Here is a 26,059-nt window from a genome sequence, read left to right as displayed (position 1 = left end):
ACTCGCAAGTTTGGCATTCTAAAACTATCCATTGAATAAAGACCTGGCGCTGAAGGGGGATCAGCGCCCCCTGCTGCTGGCGGTCAATGTGTTAATGTAAATGATTACCAAATAGTGTCTACGATCCCAAAGCTCCTGTGTCCTCTGGTGTTTGTTTTCTCACTATGTCTCCTTTCTTCTCTGTCTCTCTGCCTCTATGCAGGATAATTTCCAGTAACAGGTCTCATATCGTCAAGCTGCCTCTGAGTCGGGTAAGAATCTTCCCAGCCTCTTCTTTTACTTCTCAACCAACTTAGCGCTTGAATGCTGCAGTGTGTGCTGGTTGATAATTCATGCTCTCTCTCTGTATCTTTCTTTCTCTCTTTCTTTTTCTCTCTCTATCTCTCTTTCTTGCTCCATTTCTCTCACATCACCCTCTTATAGCAGCTAAAGTTCATGCACACCTCCCACCAGTTCCTGCTCCTTAGTAGCCCGCCGGCTAAGGAGGCTCGCTTCCGCACCGCCAAGAAGCTGTACGGCAGTACCTTCGCCTTCCAGTGAGTCCACTCAACTCCTCCACCCCCCTTTCCAGACCACTCCAAGATGCTGTGATAAAGGAAGATAATGTGTTAAAAGCTGCATCAGAACACGGAACACTTCCTGTCTCAGAGTCCTGAGTGGGCAGCACTTTTTCTCAGGTGTTGTTGTTGACCATGTGAGATCGCTGAGACAAGTCTCAAACAAACTTGTTTTATGCTGGATCAGAAAAACAAAGTACCAAAATATTCAAAACACCTTCAACCTGTCGGTCCGGTATTGTCCTTGGTTTCTAAGTTAAAGAAAGGAGCGTCAGCCACGCTCGATTCGAAATACTTGATGGCGCACCCCTCACTTTTTGGTTAAAAACTCAAAAGTCCCAAACGGAGAGAATAATCTGAGTGTATGGTTTGGGACTTTGGCTTTTTGTGAGGGGAGTGTCTGAAATTTTTTGGGCTGAAACTGTGTTCTGAATAGCAGTGGGTGGCGCTCCCATTGTGATTACATTAAGGCAGAATGTTTGACCTCCCCCCTACACTGATACCGCTTATTCACTACTGATGTAGATTCTGAGCACTAAACTTTCAGTATCGCCTGCTACCAAGTATCATTCCAATCCATCACTGCATGCACTTATCACAATACCGACAACACTAGTGTATAAGTGATGGATTGGATACCGATTCTAAAACGATACCACGGCAAAAACCCAAAAAATCAGGAAAAGTTATGTAATATATTATTCTATGACACTGTTGAAATGTAAATAATAAAAAATATTGTAAATTAAATACAAATTATTCTGTTACAGCTGCTGAGCTATATACTATAGCTAATGTCCATTTGTTATTATGTGTATTACTATGTTAGTGCTTGTGCGAGCACAGGAGATAGGATTATATAAAAGAAATAAGATATATATAATGTAAATCAATATCTTCCTTTTGAATAAAATAGGTGCCGGCAGGAATCAGGATTGTTAGCCTAATTCATGTAAAAAAGAGTAGCCTATAGCAAAGACAAGGGAGAGGGAGAATGGCTGAGAGAGAGAGAGAGATAGAGGGGGGGGGGGGAGAGAGAGAGAGAGAGAGAGAGAGAGAGAGAGAGAGAGAGAGAGAGAGAGAGAGAGAGAGAGAGAGAGAGAGAGACCAAAGTACATACACAGCTCACCCCTCTGGGTATACACCGGCATCGACTACCACCAAAAGCCCATTGGCATGAGAAATAAAAGGGGGAGATATCCCCTCCCATTCCTCACTGTTGTAACTGTTTTGGGACCAGCTTGGTTGACATTAGCAGCTAACATTAGTTTAGGTCATCATGTGCTCCTAAAAAAACGCTTAGTTCGCTATTTTAGTCACTTAATGTGAGTGAAGCGCTTGCATCATCGAGTCTTGGCTTTAGGCAGAATCACGATATATTTGAGCACATACTGTAGCATAGCAAATGCTGCAATCACAAAATGCGTAGGAAAAGTTAGACGTAGACATAGTATTTACTGGTCACAGGAGTCTTCAATAACATTTGAATAATAATCCATTTTGTGAATACATTTGTTGAAACAACATCTTTGTTGGCAGACGACTCCTTATCACCACTGCTATCTAACGTTAGCATGCTAAGTGTGCGTAGCGCGACCCATGTAACGTTAAGTAACTTGTGTTCCGCTGGGAAAGACCGTTCATCACTGCATACAACTTGGTTTAATCCAAACGTCCATTCAGAAACGTTGTATAAGCATGCTCTTTCTCTTATTATTATTTTAAAAGTATCTCTACTAATAAAATGTATCAATGAGTATTGAATGTTTTTACCAGCTGGGTATCGCAATACTTTTCTAGTATCGGTGTATCGTGCAACCCTATATTTATTTTCTCCATTAGAGATATCTAACATGCTTATATGTGTTTTAAAAAAAAAACAGCAAATCAAGTCACTTTACTTTGATTTCTAGCATGTTACGTGTTCTTTTTGGTATTGGATTTTAGTATTGGGGAAATTCTCTGATATTGATACCCTATTTTGGCCATGGTTATTTGACTGATATCTGATACCTTTACTTTACATGGTACCAGTGTACCAAGACGTGGACTCAAAACAGATCACTGAACATACAGTATAACATTTAACATACAGTACCATACTGCTATCCCGTACAAATTATAAACATGCCATGCAGCACAAACCCTCTCTCAACCAGACATTAGAACATGTCTCTATATAGTCTATACAGTACCTGGTTATGGTGGGCTGAGAGGCTGCCGTCACAGATTTGTATTACACCAGTTACCATCCAAATGTATAAATATACAGTGATATACATTTTAGGCCATTACCGCCCACCCCTACCTCTTGCTACTAAGATTCTGTTTTGGGAATTGTAAATATGCCAAGTTTAGTAGATGGGATTTTTTTAAATAGCCATGCCCAAATATCCTCAGATAAATTGCGTAAAATACTGTAGATGCCTGTCTCATTTTGATTTAGAGAGTGTGTGTCATGTTGTGTTTGGACACAATACTGGACAGTATGGATGGAGCACTAGGTCTGGTTAAGCTTTTCAAGTCCTGGTTTGTTTGTATTCACATAGCGCTCTTTCTCTATCTCTCTCTCTCTCCCTCTCTCCCTGCATCTCTCTCTCTGCACCTGCTCTAGTGGTTCCCATATAGAGAACTGGCACTCCGTTCTGAGAAATGGATTAGTCAATGCCTCTTATACCAAACTGCAGGTATGTAGCTCCAGCTGTTGGGTGTGACTTAAGACTCCTATATCCTCTCTTGGACAGTGTCTGTCCTTACCACAGTGCAGGCCTGTCCTTACCACAGTGCAGGCCTGTCCTTACCACAGTGCAGGCCTGTCCTTACCACAGTGCAGGCCTCTCCTTACCACAGTGCAGGCCTCTGGAGTGCAGTCCTTACCACAGTGCAGGCCTGTCCTTACCACAGTGCAGGCCTGTCCTTACCACAGTGCAGGCCTGTCCTTACCACAGTGCAGGCCTGTCCTTACCACAGTGCAGGCCTCTCCTTACCACAGTGCAGGCCTCTGGAGTGCAGTCCTTACCACAGTGCAGGCCTGTCCTTATCACAGTGCAGTCCTTACCACAGCGCAGACTGGCTGTTCAGTTGATCAATTTTGACAGTTAATGGATGTCAGTTTCCCTTTTCACCTAAGTTTGAAAATGGCTGACTTTAAATGGGCACTGCACACCAGGAACATCTCCTGGCCAATGTCGACTACTTTCTGATTTCCCTGAGCCCCTTCCTGTTGTGTGAAAGTGGGAGGGGCCTGTCGTGTTGGCTGTGGGTCAGGAGATTCCCTGTGGGCCTTGCTGAAGCGCCCTGGGAGTTAACCACTTAGAGCACTGAGTAGAGTAGGTTGAATGGCAGTGGACACACAGGATCAAGTCCATACTGGGTGAGTGGAAGAGGTCTACATGGAAGGTCAGTAACCAGCATGATTCACATCCATTGTATCTATTTTTCTTCTATTAATATAGTGGGTATTTGTGAGAAAATATTTTAATATCTAATTAAAAAGGCCAATGAGGAACCATTCAACCATGGTTGTACTCCGGCAATGCTGAAGTCCACTGTCCAGGCAAGAGTCACAATTTTGTTCATTTAAAAAACAAAACATCATTGTGTTCATCTTATTGCCTTATTCTAGCACTGGTAAAAACAAAAAAAAAAACATGTCACACTTACTACTGTACCAATGTATATCCTGCCATTCAACCTACCAATAAGCGGTCTGGTGTTTAGTGCCCCTAGTGTCGGAAGAATAACAAAAATGCTAAATAAATTAATTAATGAAATAATGAAGCTAATGAAATAGCTCCTACGATTAAACTTGGTATTTGAGCTACGTATGGTGCTACACCAAAACGAAGTACGGTATGTCCGAAAACACAAAAGCAAAGGAAAGGAAAGGAAACACTTGGATCCATCCTCATGTCTCCAAAATACATTGGATACAATTATAGCTGAGATCTTAAGAATCTCCAAACTTTCAAGTCGGCTCAATGTTTTTTCTCTCTTTCTTTGTTCCTTTGTTCTTTTTGAGGTTTTATTTTAGAAATCCTATCTTTGATCTCCTCTTTGTGCACCTTTCTCCTTATTCCCCTCTCCATTTCACCTTGAGCATACATACACGCCTCTTACTTCATTGTTCTTCTGTGAGTGGGAGGACTCAGTCTGGCTCCAGCCCTCACTCCGTCTTTGAATTCGACACTCCCCGTCCTGAGATCCGTCGGCCTCACTGTTATGTCTATAACCCGTTGACCTATTCCCTTTGTCCTTCATCCCTTCATGCTCACCAGTCACCACCACTTGTAACGTCTCGGCTGTTGTCTCACATCTCCGGCACTTCGGCCCCCGTCTCATCATGGATATTCTCCTCCCCACCTTCATCGTCGGCCACCTTTGTCATTGTCATCTTCATGTTGTCATTGTCATCCTCTCCTCAACTGCATGGATCCTATACGCCTTGCGGTTTCAGGTATTAACCATTGCACTGCCACACGACAGAAGGTTAACCCTTTACTATCACACAACCAACCTTCTGTCGTGTGGCAGTGAAAGGGTTAACCGGCTGCTGTCGTGTGGCAGTGAAAGGGTTAACCTTCTGTGAATTGTCGCAGTGAAAGGGTTAACCGTTTTGGTAGTGCAGCAGTGAAAGGGTTAACTGGTATACACACTGTGAAATTAGCTTCTATTCATCTAGAAAGTCAAAGGTCTTCCTTCGTTGGCGCTTGGGTCTCTCTCCTCTTTCTCTACTCTTTGGACTTCTTTCTATGTGTGTATGTACACAAGTGTATATATATATATATATATATATATACACACGTGTACGTGCATATGTGTGTCCCGTGTGACTCCTCAGTGATCCTTCCTTCCTTCCTTGCTCTTCTCAACCAAAGCTGCATGGGGCAGCCTACGGAAAGGGCATCTATCTCAGCCCCATCTCCAGCATATCCTTTGGATACTCAGGTAGGAACGACTCCCTGTCTCACTCCCCCCTCCTCCACCGTGTTGGTTGAGTCTCATGTATGTGTAACATGCCTTGGATGTCGCTCAGGGTCAGTCCATTTTTTAATCTGTGGGGGGGGGGGGGGGGGGGGGGGGGTTGATTGCACTCTCCAATGTGCTGTTGGTGTGCTGCGTTGTGTGTGGTGTGTCCATTGTGGAAGCTCTGGGCTTTTGAGTGTACCTGTACCTCTGATGCTGTGCATTGCATACCATATTAAGTGTCATTGTGAAAAGGTGGCTGTCACTGCTGTTGTGTGTCATGCATGTTGTGATTTAAGGTGCATGGGGTGGTAGCCTCACATTAGCAAAAATTGCTATTAAACCCCTTTTGTTAAAGGAACACGTAAAAATGCGCTTACCGTCTTCTCCAGAGTCAGACAATAAGATAGATACCAATTTTCTCTCTGATATCCAGCCTAGCTTAGTGGAAATTCATGGAAGTGGATACGGATAACCTATAGCCTAGCTGTTGGCCCAAAACAGCTCTCCTGCCAGGAGTTTTAAGCTAGGCTAGTTCATCCGTATCTGCTTCCATTCATTTGTGCTAAGCTATGCTAGCTTGCAGCCGGATTCCCCATAATGTTGCCGTGTTCCTTTAACTTTAGATCTTAGGGATAAAAGTGAGGGAAGAGTAGCTGCTCACCAACCACCCTTGTTAAATGTGAACAAGTCAGCCACTGTGAACGAATGTGTCCAAACAGACGAGCTGCAAGAATTACTCAACCTCACTTCTTCCATGTCCGTCACCAACAGAGCTCAGAACCAGGGGTGTAAAGTACTTGAGTAATTGTACTTTCTTACAATACTTAAGTACTGTTTTGGGGGATTTCAAGTTCAAGTTCAAGTTTCTTTTATTGCCACACGGCCAGGCCGGTGGAATTTGAGCACGGTGCAGGTGGTAGCTGCGACAATACACCACATGGATGATGGAACACAACATAACATCAACAACAACATAACATAACATAACATAACATGCATAACATAACATAACAGCAGGGGGTGAAATTAGGATGAGTTGGAGTTGAGTAATTGTATGGCCTTGGGGAAGAAACTGTTGTTGAACCTAACCGTGCGACTACCTAGTGACCTAAACCTTCTACCAGAGGGGAGGAGTTGGAAGAGGTGATGAGCTGGGTGCAGGGGGTCACTGATGATTTTGTGTGCGCGTGTGATGGTGTGATGTTTGTGTATGGAGTCCAGGGTGGGGAGTGTGCAGTTGATGATTTTGGATGCCCTAATGATGATCCTGTCTAGTCTGTGTAGTGTGTGTTTGGGTGTGTTGCCGTACCAAACAGTGATGGAGAGTGAAATGATGTTTTGTATGATAGCTGTGTAAAATTGAATCATTAACGTCTTCCTGACCTTGTACTTCCTGAGTTGTCTTAAATGAAATAATCTTTGGTTGGCTGTTTTAAGTAAATGAGTACTTTGATGATAAATGTAAATGATTTGTACTTTACTCGAGTATTATTAGGTTTGATTGATTTATTGATTGATTGAACATTTAACTGTACATTGGAGGGGGTTGGGTTAGGACATTTACTGTACATTGGAGGGGGTTGGGTTAGGACATTTGCAGGGGCCAGTTTCGAATTGCAGTCTCCCGTAGGTGCTCTTTGAGAGTGGTTTTGAAAGTGGGTAGTGATTCACATTCCTTTACAGCTGTGGGTAGGGCGTTCCACATTGATATGGCATAATTGCGAAACGTGTTTAGTCCCTTGTTTGAGCCGAATCTGGGTTTAACATGATTTGTGGAGTTCCCTCTGGTGTTGTGGCCGTGGTATTCACTGACCTTTGGGAAGTATTTTGACATGTACATGGGTACCTTAGTCGTGTAGTGTATCTTGTAGACCAGGCCCATTGCAAGTTGCTGTACTCTGTTGTCTACTCTAAGCCATCCTAGGTTGTCAAAGTGGGCAAGGGTGAGGTGGGTTCTAGGAGTAAGGTCAAGCAGTAGTCTGACTCGTTTGTTTTGTGATGTTTGTAATTTTGTTTTTAGCGCCTTTGAGGTGCTTTGGTACCATGAGGTGCAAGCATAGTCGTAGTACCCTTGAATGAGTGCTCCTGCCAGAGTCTTCAGGGTATTCTTGTTTACCAGAGAGGAGATCCGGTACAAGAATCTAGTTCGTTGGTTGACTTTTTTGATTACATTGGATGCCATTTTGTCACAGGAAGGATTTGCCTCTATGGAACCTAGGTATGTAATTTCATCTTTCCTTGTGACAATATTGTCACCCACTGTAATTGAGAAGCCGTCGGTCTTGCTGAGTTTGTTATTTGAACCGAAGAGAATGGACTCTGTTTTACCCAGGTGTAATGATAGTTTGTTATCAGCGAGCCAGGTGCATATTTTGCCTAGGTTTGTATACTTGTACTTTTACTCAATTACATTTCAGAGAAAAAAAACATACTTTTTACTCCTTACATTTAAAATGCAGACAGTAAATTCTCGCAGGTCCAACCATTTTAATTAGTATATTTGTTTCTCTGGCCGAACTAACATTAATGTTATTAATCCTGCGGCCGCGCTTTATTTAAAAACAGCCAATCAAATCCCCATCAATGGAAAATTAACCCACCCATACCCATGCTGATTGGTCCTTGTGCAAGACTAGACAGCAGGGATCTTTGATTAAACACCTGCTATCAGAAGAATAGACAGTCAGAAAAAAGGGTTTAACTTTTACTTTTTAGTACTTAAGTACACTTAAAAGTAGAAACGTTTTTACTTTTACTCAAGTGTGTTTTTAGCCAGATACTCTGACTTTTACTTGAGTACGATTTTGAGATGGTACCCATACTTTCACTTAAGTATAATTTCTGGGTACTTTTTACACCCCTGCTCAGAACTGACTTTCCACTGTGGTAGACGTAACACACTGGCGGCCACAGGTTAGAAACCTGGATGATGATGAGGGGTTTCCCAGCACAAGCAAGTCAAGGTTGTTTAAAGGGAACATATTTTAGTCATTTTCAACCAGTCTAGGTCTTTCAGGTCCCCTAAACATGTCTTTGAATTTCTTTGCTGGAAAAAAAACTAAATTCAGAGTTGCAGATCAAATATGACTCAAGATACAGCAATAGCATAGCAATCTTGTTGTTAAAAGTATTGTCAGAAACACATTAGGTTCAAATTTTTAAAATTTTTATTTATTTTAAATCTTTATTTCGAACATGTAAATGAATACAACAAAATAAATAACTAAACAAAATCAAAACATAACTTATACAAATTAAATAACTAAACAAAAGCAAAACAGAACTCAATTTACATGTTCGAAAAAGGAGTAGGAATAAGTATACACTTATTTAATCCTACGACTTTTCCACTACTCAAATGAGTGTACTAATTTAAAACATTTCAAAACAAATATATATATGCAAAACAAAAAACTAAAAAAAACTATATATGTAAAACATGAAAGAAACAAAATAAAAATTGTAAACACCCATGAATATCAAGTTCCTTCCTCATCCCTGTACCTCGTGAACATAATCTCCGTATAAATCAGTTTGAATTGTCTCATATTTGGACATTGCTTCAGCACCACATCCAGACTGTTCCACAGTTTCACTCCACATATTGAGATGCAGTGTCTTCTCATGGTAGTGCGTACATTAAGAACTTTTAAATTGAGTTCTCCCCTCAGATTATAACCCCCCTCCCTATCAAAGAACAGTTTTTGAATGTTTCCTGGAAGTACATTCTTTTCTACAAACATAGGTAGAAAAGAGAAGATTCACGTGCAAGCCACCATCTTGTACACATGCATTGTATCAAGATATCTTCACATGCACATACACACACGTTATTAACTACAGCGATTGTGGCTGCAATTCTGAATGGCTCGTTTCAAGAGGAAGGGTTCTTGTTACAGATAAACTGCAGAAAAGGCGTTGTGAAAACCCCTCATTATGTAAAAAAAAATGCAACACACAAGAAAAGGTAATTTTCTGAATAGGTCCCTTTTAAGGAACATTTTGGACTGTGTTATTGACTGAGAATAGATGTAATAAAGTTCTTCTGTCTGAGGTACTCTGGGTTTGTGTCTGGCGCTGTGTGCAGGGATGGGGAAAGGACAACACCGCATGCCCACCAAAGATGAGTTGGTGCAGCGCTACAACCGCATGAACACCATACCACAGGTAAAACAGGAAGTTGTTAGATTATACCATCATAAAGCAGGCCTGAAAACCTATCTATTTCAAAAGGCCTTTGATTGCTAGCTTTTCTGTTTTTTGCTTCTGATTAAATTTTTTCTTGTGCTATTGTCTTTAATTTTCTGTTTATACTATGTGTTTAACTATGTTCTATTTTTATTTTATTTTTATTCTGTATTTTATTTTATTATTATTAATAATTATAAAAACAAAAATTTAACTGTTTTAACCCTGTAGCACATTGGGATCCTAGTGATTATTATTATTATTATTATTATTATTATTATTATTATTATTATTATTATTATTATTATTATTATTATTATTATTATTATTATTATTATTATTATTATTATTATTATTATTATTATTATTATTATTATTATTATTATACTTCGTACTTACCTCATTTTCTTCACTCCCTTTGGAGCTTCACCAAAAACACTGCTGATTTGTTTTGCACGTAATCTTATGTGTCCCAAAACTCTAAACACTTTTGCACACATTCATTTAGTTGAATGGTTATTGAGAGTTAATGACTTTGAATATGCAGTGATGATGTCATCAGAAGGGACGGAGCCTTGTGTTGCATTAATTACAGCTCAATGAAATGATGTAGATGAAAAATAAGCGATAGAGATTGCTATTTTTCATTACATAATTGAATTGAGCTGTAATTAACACAATACAAGGATTCAGTGTCCTCCAATGACATCACTGGAGGGCATATTCAAACTCATTAACTCTCAATAACATTCAAACTAAATGTATGTGTGCAAAGCTGTTTAGAGCTTTGGGATTTGTGTTAGATTATGTGCGAAATAAATCAGCAGTGTCCCCCTTAAAGGAACACGCCAACATTATGGGAAATTCACTTACTGTCTTCTCCAGAGTCAGACAAGAAGATAGATACCAATTTCCTCTCTGTGCGTTCAGTAGTAGAAAGCTATCCGGCTGCAAGCTAGCCTAGTTTAGCACAGGTGAATGGAAGCAGATACCACTAGCCTAGCTTAAAACTCTGGGAGGGGTGTTTTTGGCCAACAGCTAGGCTAGCTGGTCTGTATCCGCTTCCATTCATTTGTGCTAAGCTAGGCTAGCTTGCAGCCGGATAGCTTTCTACTGAACACACAGAGAGGAAATGAGTACTGTATCTATCTTCTTGTCTGACTCTGGAAAAGCTGGTATGTTCTGCATGGTCTTCAGACATGTTCTCTGCCTACCCCCAAGATAGCTCTTCCTCCATAGAACTAGGGTAATGTGATTATAGTACATTATCTATAGAAATATGATGGAACTTTTATTTTTCTGTTTCAACAGAGCCGCCCAATTCAGTCAAGGTTTCTTCAGAGCCGTAATCTAAACTGCATTGCTCTGTGTGAAGGTAATCACAAGCATACATCCAGCTTCTAGTTGGAAGAATGTACTGTAGGTTCTAACATGTTTATCTCTCTTTCTCTTTCTCTCTCTGAAACAGTGATTACATCAAAGGACCTTCAGAAACACGGCAACATCTGGGTTTGTCCCGTTTCTGACCACGTCTGCACGCGTTTCTTCTTTGTGTGAGTATCTTAACTCTTTGGATGCCATGGACTTGAGCATCTTTTGTTCCTACCACGCCAACGCTCTAAGAGATAGGAATAAGTGGCAGTGTTTGCAGGGCTATATCTATATTCTATATTATAGCTATGGATACAATACTATGGCCCATTTGACATCAACTATCGTTCAATATGTGAAAAAGAAAAAAAATGCATCCATATGTTGGCGTGTTATACCGTGGTGAATATAAGTATAGTTTTAGAGTGATCCTGGTTAATCCCAGAAAACGGCAATATGCAGCAATACGTGAATTCCACGGTCGCCTGGACACGCTACTATTTCCAAATCAAATGTATATTATAGGTATTATGTTTCATCATGAATGCATGAAAGGGGGTGCAGGTTTTTTTTTAATTTATTGTAAGGCCTACAGGATATAGTCAGCTGGCAGTTCAGGTTTGGGGTCCTAGATGAGTAATAATGATGCACTTCCTTATAGCTATATATGTGATTTGAATGTGCATGTGTGGCGATAGCGTTGAAACATCAGACATTTACACACTGTACCAAAGATTATTGGCTGTACGTGGCTTCACCGTCATAGTGTCAAATCTGTAGCTGTGTCAAGCTACTGTAGCTTAATCAAGCTTACATACGTTTTCAAAGAGAAAACTTGAGAAATTCAAAATAAAAGCACCAGCCAAGCCAATTCATAAATTTTGTTAGCACGCTAGCTAACGTTAGCAAGCTAGCAAAAAAGCACAATGGTGGGGCCATTGTCTCAAAATCTTTTATTTGTGCCTGTGAACCCTTGCTGTTAGGCAGGCATGTATATTCAAGTCAAAGTGCATCATTATTACTCATCTACAGTAGGTCCCCGAACCTGATCTGCCAGCCAACTATATCCTGTACCTACACCGGACCAAATATAATACATGCATTTATACCATAAAAACTCATTGCGGGCCGCCAGAAACATTTCCGAGGGCCACCAACGGGCAGCACTTTTACAATGCCTGATTTAAGCGTACTTCCTTTAAAAAATGTCTTCCTTCAAGCCTGAGTGCTGAAACATCTGCATATCACAATTTATTTCTTCTGCATTAAAAAAAAGACAAACATTAAAACAATTATTGTACACTTCAAAGCTGTTTCATTTGTTTATTTATTTATTGATTAGCGCGGTCCAACTATCTTGTCTTTGAAACTAACATTACACTGCTTCTATGAACCAAAGTCTTCCACCTTTAACTCATTGACCGCCGGGGACTAGTCTCATCCTGTTCTAGCCAGGCCCCGCTTTAAAGACAGGAGTGCATCACCTTGTTTGTAGAGCTATATCTATATTCTATAATAGCTATGGATACAATACTATGGTCATTTGACAGTAACTATCTTCTGTCCAAGATGCAAAAAAGAATAAAAATGTTCATGCATACGTACGCGCGTTATCCCATGGTGAATATAAGTATAGTTTCGGAATGATCCGGGCTAATTCCTGGGAAACTGAGTTAAAGCGCGCTACGTGAATTCTACTAAACGCATTGGTGTTTCATCCCTGGACACGCTACTATTTCCAAATCAACTGTATATAATAGGTATTATGTTTCATCATGAATGCATGAAAGGGGGGGGGGGGGTCGTTTCTGATGCTTTGATTGCCAGTAACGGCATTCGTTTTGAACAATAAAAACACTGATCAGCTGGATCGGATTGAAAACATTGTACAATCAAGCTGAAATTGACATCAGATAGTCCTTACCTGTGGTCAGGGGTATTCCAAAAAGAATATTCCAATTGTTTGATCGCCATCTGGTCCATCTGATGTCCATCTGGTCCATGACATAATACGGCACAACACATGCATCGAGGGGCCCGGACTCGTTTCAATGCAACCAAGTGAATCTCTAGGCTTCCCTGTAATAAAAAAACTGCGCCTGGAGCGGTTTAAATGTAACACCCGATCTGGAACAGGGTTTACTGCACTCTCGATACTGCCGCCTGGCAGGATCTGACCGGTACTGCACCCTCGGTTGAACTAAAAATTCAAAGAAACAGACTAAGAAATGACGTAAACACCATGATCAAAACCGCAAAAAGAAATTTCATCAACGACAAAACTGAGGAAAACAAAAACAAACCCTGCAAACTTTGGAAATGACTCAATAATCAACTAGGCTGCAGTAAAAAACTTAAAACCAGATTCTCAAACATAAACATAAAGACGGACAACACGCTCATCACAGACAAGCTGGATGTAGCCAATTACTTAAACATCTTCACAAACATAGCCACAACACTGGTAAACAAACTACCCTCCCACTCAGAGCATTATGGGGTAGAACACATAGTAGCATACTACAAAAACCTAGGGGTCCACAAAGACGACTTCAAACTTGAAATGGTAACAACCGATGAGGTACTCCAAAAAATCGAGCGCCCTCCAACCTAACAAGGCCACTGGCCATGACAACATCCCCTCCAAATTCCTCAGAGACTCAGCAGCCGCCATCACCCCAGTCATCACACACATAATAAACCTCTCTATAAAACAGGGACACGTCCCCAAGGACTTCAAAATTGTGAGAGTGACCCCTCTGCACAAAAAGGGCAGCAAATTAGACCCAGGCAACTACCGCCCTGTTTCTATTCTTACCTCCATCTCGAAAGTCATGGAGAAAATAGTCTACGAACAGGTCGAAAAGTACCTGGCGGAAAAAAATCTAATCTACGAATTCCAATCTGGCTTCAGAACGTCCCACTCCACTGACACATGCCTCCTCTATTTGAACGACCACATCAAACAAGAGGTGGGCGCGGGCAAATACTGCGGCATCGTCATGCTGGACCTACAAAAGGCCTTCGACACTGTCAATCACTCCATTCTGATTGACAAGCTAAAAGCAATTGGTTACTTTTGATAGTTTATCAGTGAGCTGGATGCAATCCTACCTGGAGGGGAGAGAACAGATGGTAGAGATAAACGGTACTCTATCCCCCCCCCCCCCTCACAGTGAGCTGTGGTGTTCCACAAGGAAGCATACTAGGACCGCTACTCTTCCTAATTTATGAAAATGACATGTCGTCAGCCTGTGACTGCAACTTGTTCCTGTTTGCGGACGACTCAGCCCTGCTGGTCTCTGACAAGAACAAGTTGCAGGTTGAAAAAACCCTCAGCTCGGAACTAGGCAAAATCTGCTGATAACAAACTATCATTACACATGGGCAAAACAGAGTCCATTCTTTTCGGTTCAAATAACAAACTCAGCAAGACCGACGGCTTCTCAGTTGCAGAGGGTGACAATATTGTCACAAGGAAAGATGAAATTACCTACCTGGGTTCCATCCTAGAGGCAAATCTTTCCTGTGACAAAATGGCATCCAATGTAATAAAAAAAAAGTCAACCAACGAACTAGATTCTTGTACCGGATCTCCTCTCTGGTAAACAAGAATACCCTGAAGACTCTGGCAGGAGCACTCATTCAAGGGTACTACGACTATGCGTGCACCTCATGGTACCAAAGCACCTCAAAGGCGCTTAAAACAAAATTACAAACATCACAAAATAAACTGGTCAGACTACTACTTGACCTTACCCCCAGAACCCACCTCACCCCTGCCCACTTTGACAACCTAGGATGGCTTAGAGTAGACAACAGAGTACAGCAACTTGCAATGGGCCTGGTCTACAAGATACACTATACCAGTGGTTCTCAAACTTTTTACACCAAGTACCACCTGAGAACGTAGCTGGCTCTCCAAGTACCACCATATGACCGGTGTTAAAATACAGTCTATTCAGCTATGCACAGTTCACGCAGGAGGCAAATGTATTCCTAATACCATTATTTATTGTTAACTTTTGTCAGACACAGCCACAATGTACAAAGGCATAGCACTAGAACTAGCAAACGCTTCCACACAACTCATACAATGCAAGGGGCATTGAGAACATAATAACTAACATTCTCACATAGCGAGAAAAGTGAGAAAATTAAGAACAACTGTATTTCAGCAAATGTACTTAATTCTCTCTCTCTCTCTCTCTCTCTCTCTCTCTCTCTCTCTCTCTCACACAGAAAGCAATTGTCCGTCATTCTCTATCTCACACACACACACACACACACACACACACACACACACACACACACACACACACACACACACACACACACACACACACACACACACACACACACACACACACACACACACACACACACAATTATTTTGTTACAAAAACTTAATTTCCTGCATTCTGGTGCAGGAATTTTTTAATTTTTACCATTTAAATGCCAGTGTTTGTGATGGGCATCACAAATTATTGTAAAAAAGAAAAGAAAACACATATTCAATAAATGTTTGAATGTTTACCCTTTAAATGCCAGTTTACACAAATTATTGTTAAAAAAACACACACAAAAAGTAAAATATTTTCAATATATCAAATGCAAAGTACATTTTTCTGGGGGGGATTATTACAGGCTAGGCATGTGTCAATGATTAGCAGCAACACATATTTTGATGGATTTTTTGTAATGTCAGATTTAACACCAACTCTTTTCAGAAAAGTGGGAGTATTTCATTTTTTATCTGACATTACAAGAAATCTAAAAATAAATGGTTATGATCAGGGCTGAAGTTGAATTAAAGATTTATGACTGTTTAGACTGCATTACTCTCTGTCACAGTGATCTCCTGGTTGTTCCCCACTTAGATTATCTAACTATCGCGCCGCTGCAACCAGAAACACTGGCCTGGCCTGCTTCTAAGTTCAGTGGCCTGACTGCAAAAAAAAATTAAAATCTTATTTTTTTTAGCTTTTTTGGAAATGTTTTCAAGTACCACCAGCAGTACCACCAAGTACCACTAGTGGTACGCGTACCACAGTTTGAGAACCACTGCACTATACGACTAAGGTACCCATGTACATGTCAAAATACTTCCCAAAGGTCAGTGAATACCACAACCACTACACCAGAGGAAGCTCAACAAATCATGTTAAACCCAGATTCGGCTCAAACAAGGGACTAAACACGTTTCGCAATTATGCCACATCAATGTGGAACGCCCTACCCAAAGCTGTAAAGGAATGTGAATCCCTACCCACATTCAAAACCGCTCTTAAAGAGCACCTACGGGAGGCTGCAATTCGAAACTGGCCACCGTAAATGCCCAAAACCCCCACCACCTCCTAATAGACAGTCTCCTCCCCACCGCATGTATATATTCCCTCCCCGCCGTATGTATATTTTTTCCCACCCACCCACCCCCTCCTAATGTACAGTCCCCTCCCCATCATATGTATATACTCTGTCAGGATCTAGGGGTAACAGTACTGTATATTTGAATACCGTTTAAGTCACAAATGTATCAGTACTAAATACCTATATGTCCCTATGCCATAAATGTCATGTATGTTGTGTATGTCATAAATGTCTATATGAATTGAAAATGGGGGACCCTGATGGAAACAAGACAAACGTCTTTCTCAGGTCTGCATCCCCTTAACAATTGTGTGTATTGAGCCGTACTGTATTGTACCCATTCTGCAATCTGTTAAATAAAGTTTTCATTCATTCATTCGGGATCCCAGTATGCCTTTTAACGGCAACATACAGGTCTGTGACATTGAATAGAATATTAAAATCGAGAAAAAAAAGGAAAAACTATCAAATAACGAGTATACTCGTTGTTGGCGTTCAAAGGATGGCGCCCAATAACGAGTATAATCGTTGTCGGCAGGGAATGAGTTAAAGAGCCCCGTGGAAATGGTGATGTTTCACTCAGAGCTAGTTATTTTAAAGAGCCCCGTGGAAATGGTGATGTTTCACTCAGAGCTAGTTATTTTAAAGAGCCCATTAGGCATGGTGATGTTTCACTCAGAGCTAGTTATTATTATAATTTTTTTATTATCTTTTCCCCCCTTCTTTTTCCGTTTTTTTCTCCCATCTCAATGCTAGTCGTTATGCCAATTCCAAATCCCCCTTCCTGGTCGTTGCGCACTCTACCCCCTACCGTCGGTCTGGGAGGGCGGAGACTATCACATGCTTCCTCCGACACATGTGTAGCCAGCCCACCGCTTCTTTTCACCTGGCAGCGCGGACTCTCACTGGGAGAGTGTAACGTGTGGAAGGTCACACTACTTCTCCCAGATCCTTCCCTTGCTGTGCAGGCGCCCCGACCAAACTGTAGGAGTTGCTGTTTACAACGACCAGGACACACCCACGCCGGCTTCCCACCCTCTAACACTGCCAATTGTGTTAGTATGGACGGTCGGCCAACCCAGAAGCACCACAGCTGGATTCGATCCCACTGTCTCTGTGGTGGTAGACAGGCGCTTAGTCCGCTGCGCTACCAGGCCGCCCAGAGCTAGTTATTTTAAAGAGCGCATTAGGCATGGTGATGTTTCACTCAGAGCTAGTTATTTTAAACAGCCCAGTGGGCATGGTGATGTTTCACTCAGAGCTAGTTATTTTAAAGAGCCCAGTGGGCATGGTGATGTTTCACTCAGAGCTAGTTAGTGTCCAAGCCTTTGCACCACATTCAGCTATTTATTTTAACTCAAAAGTACTCATATCTAGATGTGTAACTAGGCACTCGACCAAAATGGTAAAATGGTGCATTTATATAGCGTTTCTATCCAAAGCGCTTTACAATTTTTGTTCCTCACATTCACCCATCCACATACTGACGGCGGAGGCAACCATGCAAGGTGCCAAGCCCAGTGGGCAAGGTGCAATTAGGGGTTAAGTGTCTTGGTCAAGGACACTTTGACACTGTGCCTGGGAGGTGTGGGAATCGAACCGGGAACCTTCCAATTACCAGACGACCGCTTTACCTCCTGATTCACTGTCGCCCCACCAATACATTTGAACATAGCATTCTAGCAACACATTTTTAAGAGAATGTCTTAAAAGAAAATGTCTAGCCTTTTAACATAAGGAATTAATGCGAGCGAGCACACACACATACACACACACACACACACACACACAAACACACACACACACACACACACACACACACACACACACACACACACACACACACACACACACACACACACACACACACACACACACACACACACACACACACACACACACACACACACACACACACACACACACACACACACACACACACAAATAATTCTCTGTCAGAGCGAGGTCTTCTTCTGAAGCCGTGTCTATGTGCAGGTACGAGGATGGCCAGGTGGGGGATGCCAACATCAACACCCAGGAGCCCAAGGTGCAGAAGGAGATCATGCGTGTGATCGGGACCCAGATCTACTCCAGCTAATGGAGGTTGACCTTGGGAGGGCGTGTCAAGACACATAGATAGACAAACAGACAGACGGGTAAATTGACTTTTTGGCAAGAAGACCACAAACACTGAAGTGCTGAGATAGAGGTCTTTCTTTCTCTGTTTCTTTCTCTTTCCTCACCTTCCTTTGCTTTGGTCTTTGTTGCTCCGTTCTCAGATTGAGCTCAGTGAGGTTCACTGGTTCTCTCAGTCCGTGACACCTGCAATAGAACTAAGACCAGGAGGACACACACACACACACACTAGATATGTACACACTCTGATACAAATACACTCATAGAAACCGCTACATATGCATCCCCCACACACATTCACTTTTTTTTCAAACCCTGCTTTCTCATTTTCTCACTGGCGTTGACAGGCATTCGCCATTCTCTTTTATCTGCCGCAATTATGTGTATTTGGACTATTTATCTCTATTTATCATTTCTCTTTGTGAATATCTAGTAAAAAGAAAAAAGGGAAATCATTCCAAATGGTTATTAAATCCTGGCTAATAAGTAATGGATCCACACTTTCATATCCAAGTTTGTTCTTATTGTGTTTGCGATGGCATTATCTCTGCAATCCGTTTATTTCATATTCCTTTGACTAATGACATGAATTAAAGTCTGTGATGTAATTATACATAGGGGTCAAAGCATTGTTCTCCCATTTCTCCCGTTTTCTGCTTGCCAGACGAGTCCTCCCAGACTTCAGTAATTAGAGGTTACAGAAATCGAAAGAGGTTACAGGGAACGGAAATACGAGGGAATAGCAACATGGAACGATACATCTGCGTTCCTGCAGGATCGTACAGTGTCCTAACTAGACGAGTTCAGCTCCAAACCCTGCCCCCATCATTTTCATTGGCTTACATGTCATGATGCCTGGTAGCTATGTTATTTCTACTAGGCTTATGACTTGCCAAAATAGGACATAAGTTATGTGATATGAAAACATTCCCAGATTTTTGATGAACGATGATATTTTAGTAGGCTCATAACAGGGACTTTCATTCCTAATTTTCGTACCGGTGTCTGTTTTACAAGGAATGTATAAAGGTTTCATAATCCTTGCTGTTTTACAGGAGGCTGTCAGTGAACCCTGTCAGTAGCACTGCTCATGGTAGCTAACGTTAAGCTAGTGCCTAATGTAAATCTGTTGGCATAGATTGAGACATTGAAATAGCTAGTTAGCTATTTTAACAAACGTTCTGTCTAATTATTATTCACTGATTTCCAACCGTAAAAGTCTAGTGAAAATAAGGCTGGCTAAGCATAACCGCTGACGAACAGTAGAGAGAAGGAAGCCAGCGTGGAGAGCGCCTCAGCCAACCACAGCAAGATATCGGAGGCCACAGCAGTTCATCACACCATGGGGTGGGGTTTTGAGCTAAACTCGCTTGGGAATAGTTAGGACGTGATCGTACATTTCCAACCCTGCATGGTTTACAGTGGCCCCTCCTCTCCATCTAGAATCATCAACGGGTTACCTAACCTTTGACCTTAAATGCCATATCATATGCCATAAATCCCTCACCAAACCAGAAACTTAGCAGATGTTATTGAAGTGCATTTATGTGTACATCTCTTGTAAATGTACCCTTTTTGGGGGGAAATTAGTGTATAGTTAACCACAGCTTATCATTTAGGTATGTACTGTATGTATGTATTTATGTACGTACGTGTGGGTTTGTATCTTTCTCAACGATATACTAGACATTGCACTTAACTTGACGTTTGCCTCTGACCCAGAGGACTCCACTACCCTCAGACCTATAGGTACTAGATGGGTAGCAGAGGGTGGGTGTGGGTGTGGGGGGATTTTGGAAGTCAACAAAAACATGTATACTTAATATCCATCCTCCTAAGTGTTGTCCATCCTAGGACACACAGTATGTACTGTAGAGGAAGAGTCTTGAGTACCAGGATGGGACTCGAGGCATCGAACGCTGAATTGTAAATAAAGAGATGTTGGAGTTGTATTTGCGATGCACCAGGCACATGTACAGATGACTTGTAGAGATTTATGATGGATGATATAGGGAGGGGAGAGGAGGAGAAAGGGCTTCTGAAGCTGCCTGTCCCCCCCCCCCCCCCTTTTTTTTTCTCATGCCAATGGGCTTTTGGTGGTAGTCGATGCCGGTTTATACCCAGAGGGGTGAGCTGTGTATGTACTTTGGACTATCTTTCTCTCTCTCTCTCTCTCTCTCTCTCTCTCTCTCTCTCTCTCTCTCTCTCTCTCTCTCTCTCTCTCTCTCTCTCTCTCTCTCTCTCTCTCTCTGGTGGTGTATTCAAGGTGATGATGACGTTGGTGGTGATGATAAAAAAAATATGTAAAATAAAGACAGATTTTGCACAATTTTAGATACCGCCTCCTTTTCTTTGATGTTGGGGGGGGGGGGGGGGGGGGGGGGTGTTGGATACTGCTTATGGTATTGTGAGCTTGTTTTGGTCAGCAGGGGGGCACCATTACTCCATGAACACGCATAAGACAACCTCAGTCCGCCATTCTAGATGGAGAATTACAAAGGGCCATGATGTCAATCAGACTATCATGGAGCTTTACCTCAGCAGTATCACCATACATTAGTAGTACGACAATATTATGTCATATCTATGTGCCATAGTGTTTTCTATCATTTCCTGTACCATAGGCATCAACGGTTTTGATTGATTGAATTGATTGAACATTTTATTAACAGATTGCAGAATGGGTACAATACAGTACAGCTCAATACACACAATTGTTAAGGGGATGCTGACCAGAGAAAGACTTTCGTCTTGTTTACTGTACATCAGGGTCCCCCATTTTCTACACTACAAAATCTGATGTGATATCACTCTACATTCTCTACTGTTCACTAGTTTTACCATATTTAAATTACTGTGCTGAAGTCTGGGGAAACACTTATAATTCTACACTACAAATACTCCAAAAAAGGGCCATAAGGATAGTTCACATTGCAGGTTATCGTGATCACACAAACATATTATTTTTAAAGTCAAAAACATTAAAGTTAAATGATCTTGTGGAATTTAAAACGGCACAATTAATCTATAAAGCAAAAGGTCATGTACTTCCAGGAAACATTCAAGAACTGTTCTTTGATAGGGAGGGGGGTTATAATCTGAGAGGAGAACTCAATTTAAAAGTTCTAAATGTACGTACTACCATGAGAAGACACTGCATCTCAATATGTGGAGTGAAACTGTGGAACAGTCTAAATGTGGTGCTAAAGCAATGTCCAAACATGAGACAATTCAAACTGATGTATAAGGAAATGATGTTCACGAGGTACAGGGATGAGGAAGGGACTTGATATTCACGGGTGTTTACATTTTTTATTTTATTTATTTATTTTTTTTTTTTTTTTTTTTTTATTATTGCAAAACAAAACTTATTAAAAGTCAGTACTCAACACACAATGTATAATGAAACTTTCAGTAAAGGTGGTTAAAATATATGCAAGTACAGAAACAGGATAAAACAAAAATAGTCAATAATAACATTTTAACCGTATACCGTGTATATCCAGCGAAGTTACAATTATATAAATGTTAGTATATAATATACCCCGAATACCTATTTTCTAAAACCCTACACACATATGCTCCAGCTCAAATCCCCCCCTCCCGGACCCCCTCTTGGATAGTACCTCCATTATCCCTCACTCCTAACCAGACATCACCATTATAGGCTAGCTTTTATTCTCTCCACCACTTCTAACCACATTAACATTTTGGATTCATTGAGCCCTAGAATTCTTGCTGTTGATATTTCTTGATATATCACATCAAGATATGTAAGAAACCACACTTTCCGGCACATTTTTTCCGGTTGAAACCAACGTGATGCAATCAGTTTTTTAGCTACTGTGATACCCGATAAAACCAATCTTTTTAGTTGTGGGTTCACTGCAAACTCAAAAACATCATTCAATAGCAATACAGCGGGGTGTACAGGTATATTCCAAAATACGAGTATTGATAATTGTTGGGACACATCTTCCCAGAATGTCTTAACTGGTGGGCAGTCCCAATACATGTGCATAAATGTTCCTTCGTCCCCATTTGTACATTGGGAGCATTTGGAGTTTTGTATAAGCCCCATTTTGCACAGCCTTATAGGAGTCAAGTATGTCCTGTGAATATAGTTCAGATTGATTTGTTGATGATCCGGGTTCCTTGATGTAAGTCGGACATTTGCCCAGGCTCCTTGCCAATCAAAGTCATTTTCCAGGTCTGGTATATCCCTCCTCCAGACATTGTCTAGTTGAAGGGTTTCGTACGAGGACGTTAGTAATTGTGAATAAAAACCTGATACAAAACCTCCCAATGTATTTCTGTCATAGAAAAATTTGTGGTATCTGTGGTGTTCAATTGGTATGTGTAATGGAACACCGTGGGATCTCATACAAAGTTTTAACTGTATGTAAAAAAGCCATGTGGACTCGGTGAGGTTAAACTTTATGCATATTTCGACATAACTACAGAGGCCCTTGTTATTAAAAATATCCCCTAATGAGTATATGCCTCTTTCTTCCCATACAGGGAATCTTATAGGTCGTTTTCCCATTAAGAGAGCATTGTTATTGAATATGGGAGTGTGATTATGCCATACTTGATTGTTAGGAAATTTCCTTTGAGTTTCCCGCCATGTCCTGATTGCATGGGTTATTATTGGGCCAAATTCTCGCTCACAATGCTTGATTGAAAGTTTAGTGTATGCTATGTCTTTCAATCTCTGTGGGGCTACTATGTTTTCTTCTAATTTTCTCCAAGATACCAAAGCCTCGGGGTCAAACCATATCTTCTTCAATGGTCTTAATGTGAAGGCATTAAAATATTGTAAAAAATCTGGGACTGCCATGCCACCGTCTGCTTTACTTCTCTGTGCGGTGGATCTTTTTATGCGAGGTGGTTTGTTATTCCAAATAAATTTGTATGTGGAGGTTTGTAATCTTTTCCAGTAGCCCTCTGGAGGAGGTAACGGAAGCATTGAGCTGAAGAAATTGATTCTTGGTAATACATCCATCTTAACTATTGATACCCTTGCCTGTACTGAGTTTTTAAGTTTTGCCCACCTGTCCAGGTCGTCCTTGATTTTGTTCTGTATTTTTGTGTAATTGTGCTTCACCGTTTGTCTTATGGTGGGGAATATTTCCACTCCCAAGCATCTGAAATGTTTTACCATCGGTATCGCACCTGGGAGGGTTATATCTTTTTTTGCAGGGGTGTTAAGTGGAAGGAAAGCCGACTTCGGCCAATTTATCTTAAATCCCGATAAATCACCAAAGTTCTCAATCAACTTGAGCAGATGAGGCAATGTGGTGTTGGGGTTTTGCATGAACAATATTACGTCGTCCGCATATAAACTAATTTTTTGTTGTGTGCCCTTGATTACGATTGGTTCTATGGATTGGGATTGTCTTATATATTGTGCTAAAGGCTCTAATGATAAATTGAATAGTCCGGGACTAAGAGGGCAACCCTGTCTGGCAGAGCGTGATACCGGAAAGATTTTGGAGATGATTGTGCCTGTTGTAATCATGGCCGATGGGTCCTTGTATAGTACTTTAATCATATCAATGAAACCTTTTCCTAACCCCATCCTTTCCAATACTGCCCATAGAAACGACCATTCCAACCTGTCAAATGCTTTCATAGCATCCAGGGATAGTATCGCCTTAGGTGTGATGTCCTCTTTGTCTGTATCTAGTACGTGCAGTATTCGCCTTATGTTATCATTGATCAGGCGACCTTTTATGAAGCCTGTTTGGTCCGTATGAACTAAAGACGTCATATGCTTTTGCAATCTGATGGCTAATATCTTAGAGTACAGTTTGACATCGGTTCCGAGGAGGCTTAAAGGACGGTAACTACCGCATTCAGTGGGGTCTTTGTCTTTTTTGTGAAGAACTGAAATGAGTGCGGTATTTTGGTGTTCGATGAAGCTTCCCTCTTTGACTGAGTATAAGATCATATTTAGTAATAAGGGTCCAAATATGTCCCAGCAAGAAATGTACATTTCTGATGGGATACCGTCAATTCCCGGAGCTTTGCCGTTTTTCATTCCGGATATGGCCTTCTTGAGTTCTTCTAATGTGATCGGTACTTCTAACTGTTTAGCGTCTTCATCTGTAAGTTTAGGGAGAGTAATTTGATTAAGATATGTGTCTAATTTGTCTTGATCAAAGGTCGTTTCTGAGTTATATAAATCGGAGTAGAATTCTTTGAATGTATCGTTTATTATTTTGGGTTCTGTTACTAGAGCTTGTTGTTTCCTAATGGCAGTTATATCTGCAAATTTTGCATTAATTCTTAGTCGCATGGCTAAAAGGTGACTAGGTTTAGAACCTTGGAAGTACTGCTGTTGTCTAGTGCTGCGTATTTGCAATTCCGATTTTTGTCTGTACATTGCTTTGATCTCGGTCTTTAGAATGTTAACTTGGTTATCTAGTCTAGTAGAGTTGTTGTATTTTAAAGAATTAAAAAGCGTTGAGTAAAGCGTTTCTTTTTCAGACAGTTTTGTGTTTTGATTTTTGCGCAATATGGAGGTAAATCTATCCGAGAAATCCTTGATCATACTCTTTACCGACATCCATAATATTCTGGGATCTTGCACCGAGTTAGCATTAACTTGTAGGAATACTGTGAGAGCTTCTTTAATTTGTGTAATGAATTCCTTGTTGTTAAGCAGCATCGAATTAAAACGCCATCTTGGGGCCCGGGTAGATAATGTACCAAATGTTGCTTTCAGGATTAAGTAGCAGTGATCTGATAGCGCATTGGGTGTCATTTCCACTTCGTATTTATCAAATATTCTCGGGGATGCAAAGACGTAATCAATTCTGGATAGTGTGTTGTGTCTCGCCGAACGACAGGAGTACTTGCGGGTCATGGGGTTAAGTGAACGCCATAAATCAGTTACTCCTGTTGATTTCGACCAATCTTTTAATGCTTTAGATGAATTCTTTTGTTCGCTGGAGAAGGAAAGGTAAGTTTTGTCCATCCTTGGGTTCCAAATGGCATTAAAATCCGCACCTATTATGTATGAGTACTCGGGATGGTTTAACATTTCTCCTGTTAGTGAAGTGAAGAAACCCACTTCGTACAAATTCGGGGCATATACCGCTGCCAATGCAATTTTCCTGTTATTGTGTATAATCCTAGCTATAGTTATGCGCCCCTCAGCATCCGACCATACCCCTTTCAATTCGATATTTAATTTGCGTCTGACGACTATGGCTACCCCTCTAGTTCTCGTAGCAAAAGAAGAGTGACCAATATTATGGTATATGTTATCCGCTAACGTATTTATGTCTCCCTCTAAAATGTGCGTTTCGCTTAATAGTGCCACGTCCACATGTTCTTTTTTCATCAGTGTAAGCACGCTTTTGCGCTTGTGTTGTTTGTTTATCCCACCGGTGTTCCATACCATTATATTCAAACTAGCCATAGTCTATGCATGTTTTCGTGTAGTTTTTGGTAATGTTTCT

At 41.0% G+C, this 26,059-nt stretch overlaps 1 protein-coding gene across 1 annotated transcript in view; it reads left to right on the top strand.

Annotated features, from left to right (window-relative positions):
• The window catches only part of LOC311246865 (protein mono-ADP-ribosyltransferase PARP6), a 90,107-nt gene extending 71,340 nt beyond the window's left edge, over positions 1-18,767 (top strand). The window contains exons 15-22 of the mRNA XM_084337107.1: positions 203-251; positions 424-536; positions 3,172-3,244; positions 5,435-5,504; positions 9,613-9,692; positions 11,025-11,088; positions 11,182-11,266; positions 18,450-18,767. Coding sequence (XP_084193233.1) covers positions 203-251; positions 424-536; positions 3,172-3,244; positions 5,435-5,504; positions 9,613-9,692; positions 11,025-11,088; positions 11,182-11,266; positions 18,450-18,552 — 637 coding nt within the window. The 3' untranslated portion in view covers positions 18,553-18,767. The remainder of the gene's footprint in view (positions 1-202; positions 252-423; positions 537-3,171; positions 3,245-5,434; positions 5,505-9,612; positions 9,693-11,024; positions 11,089-11,181; positions 11,267-18,449) is intronic.
• Positions 18,768-26,059: the final 7,292 nt, after the last annotated feature.

This window comes from Notolepis coatsorum (genome assembly GCF_963971535.1).
Source record: "Notolepis coatsorum genome assembly, chromosome: 20".
Lineage (NCBI taxonomy): Eukaryota > Metazoa > Chordata > Actinopteri > Aulopiformes > Paralepididae > Notolepis > Notolepis coatsorum.
The sequence above is the reverse complement of the archived record's forward strand: the minus strand, read 5'-3'. Positions and strand labels throughout refer to the sequence as shown.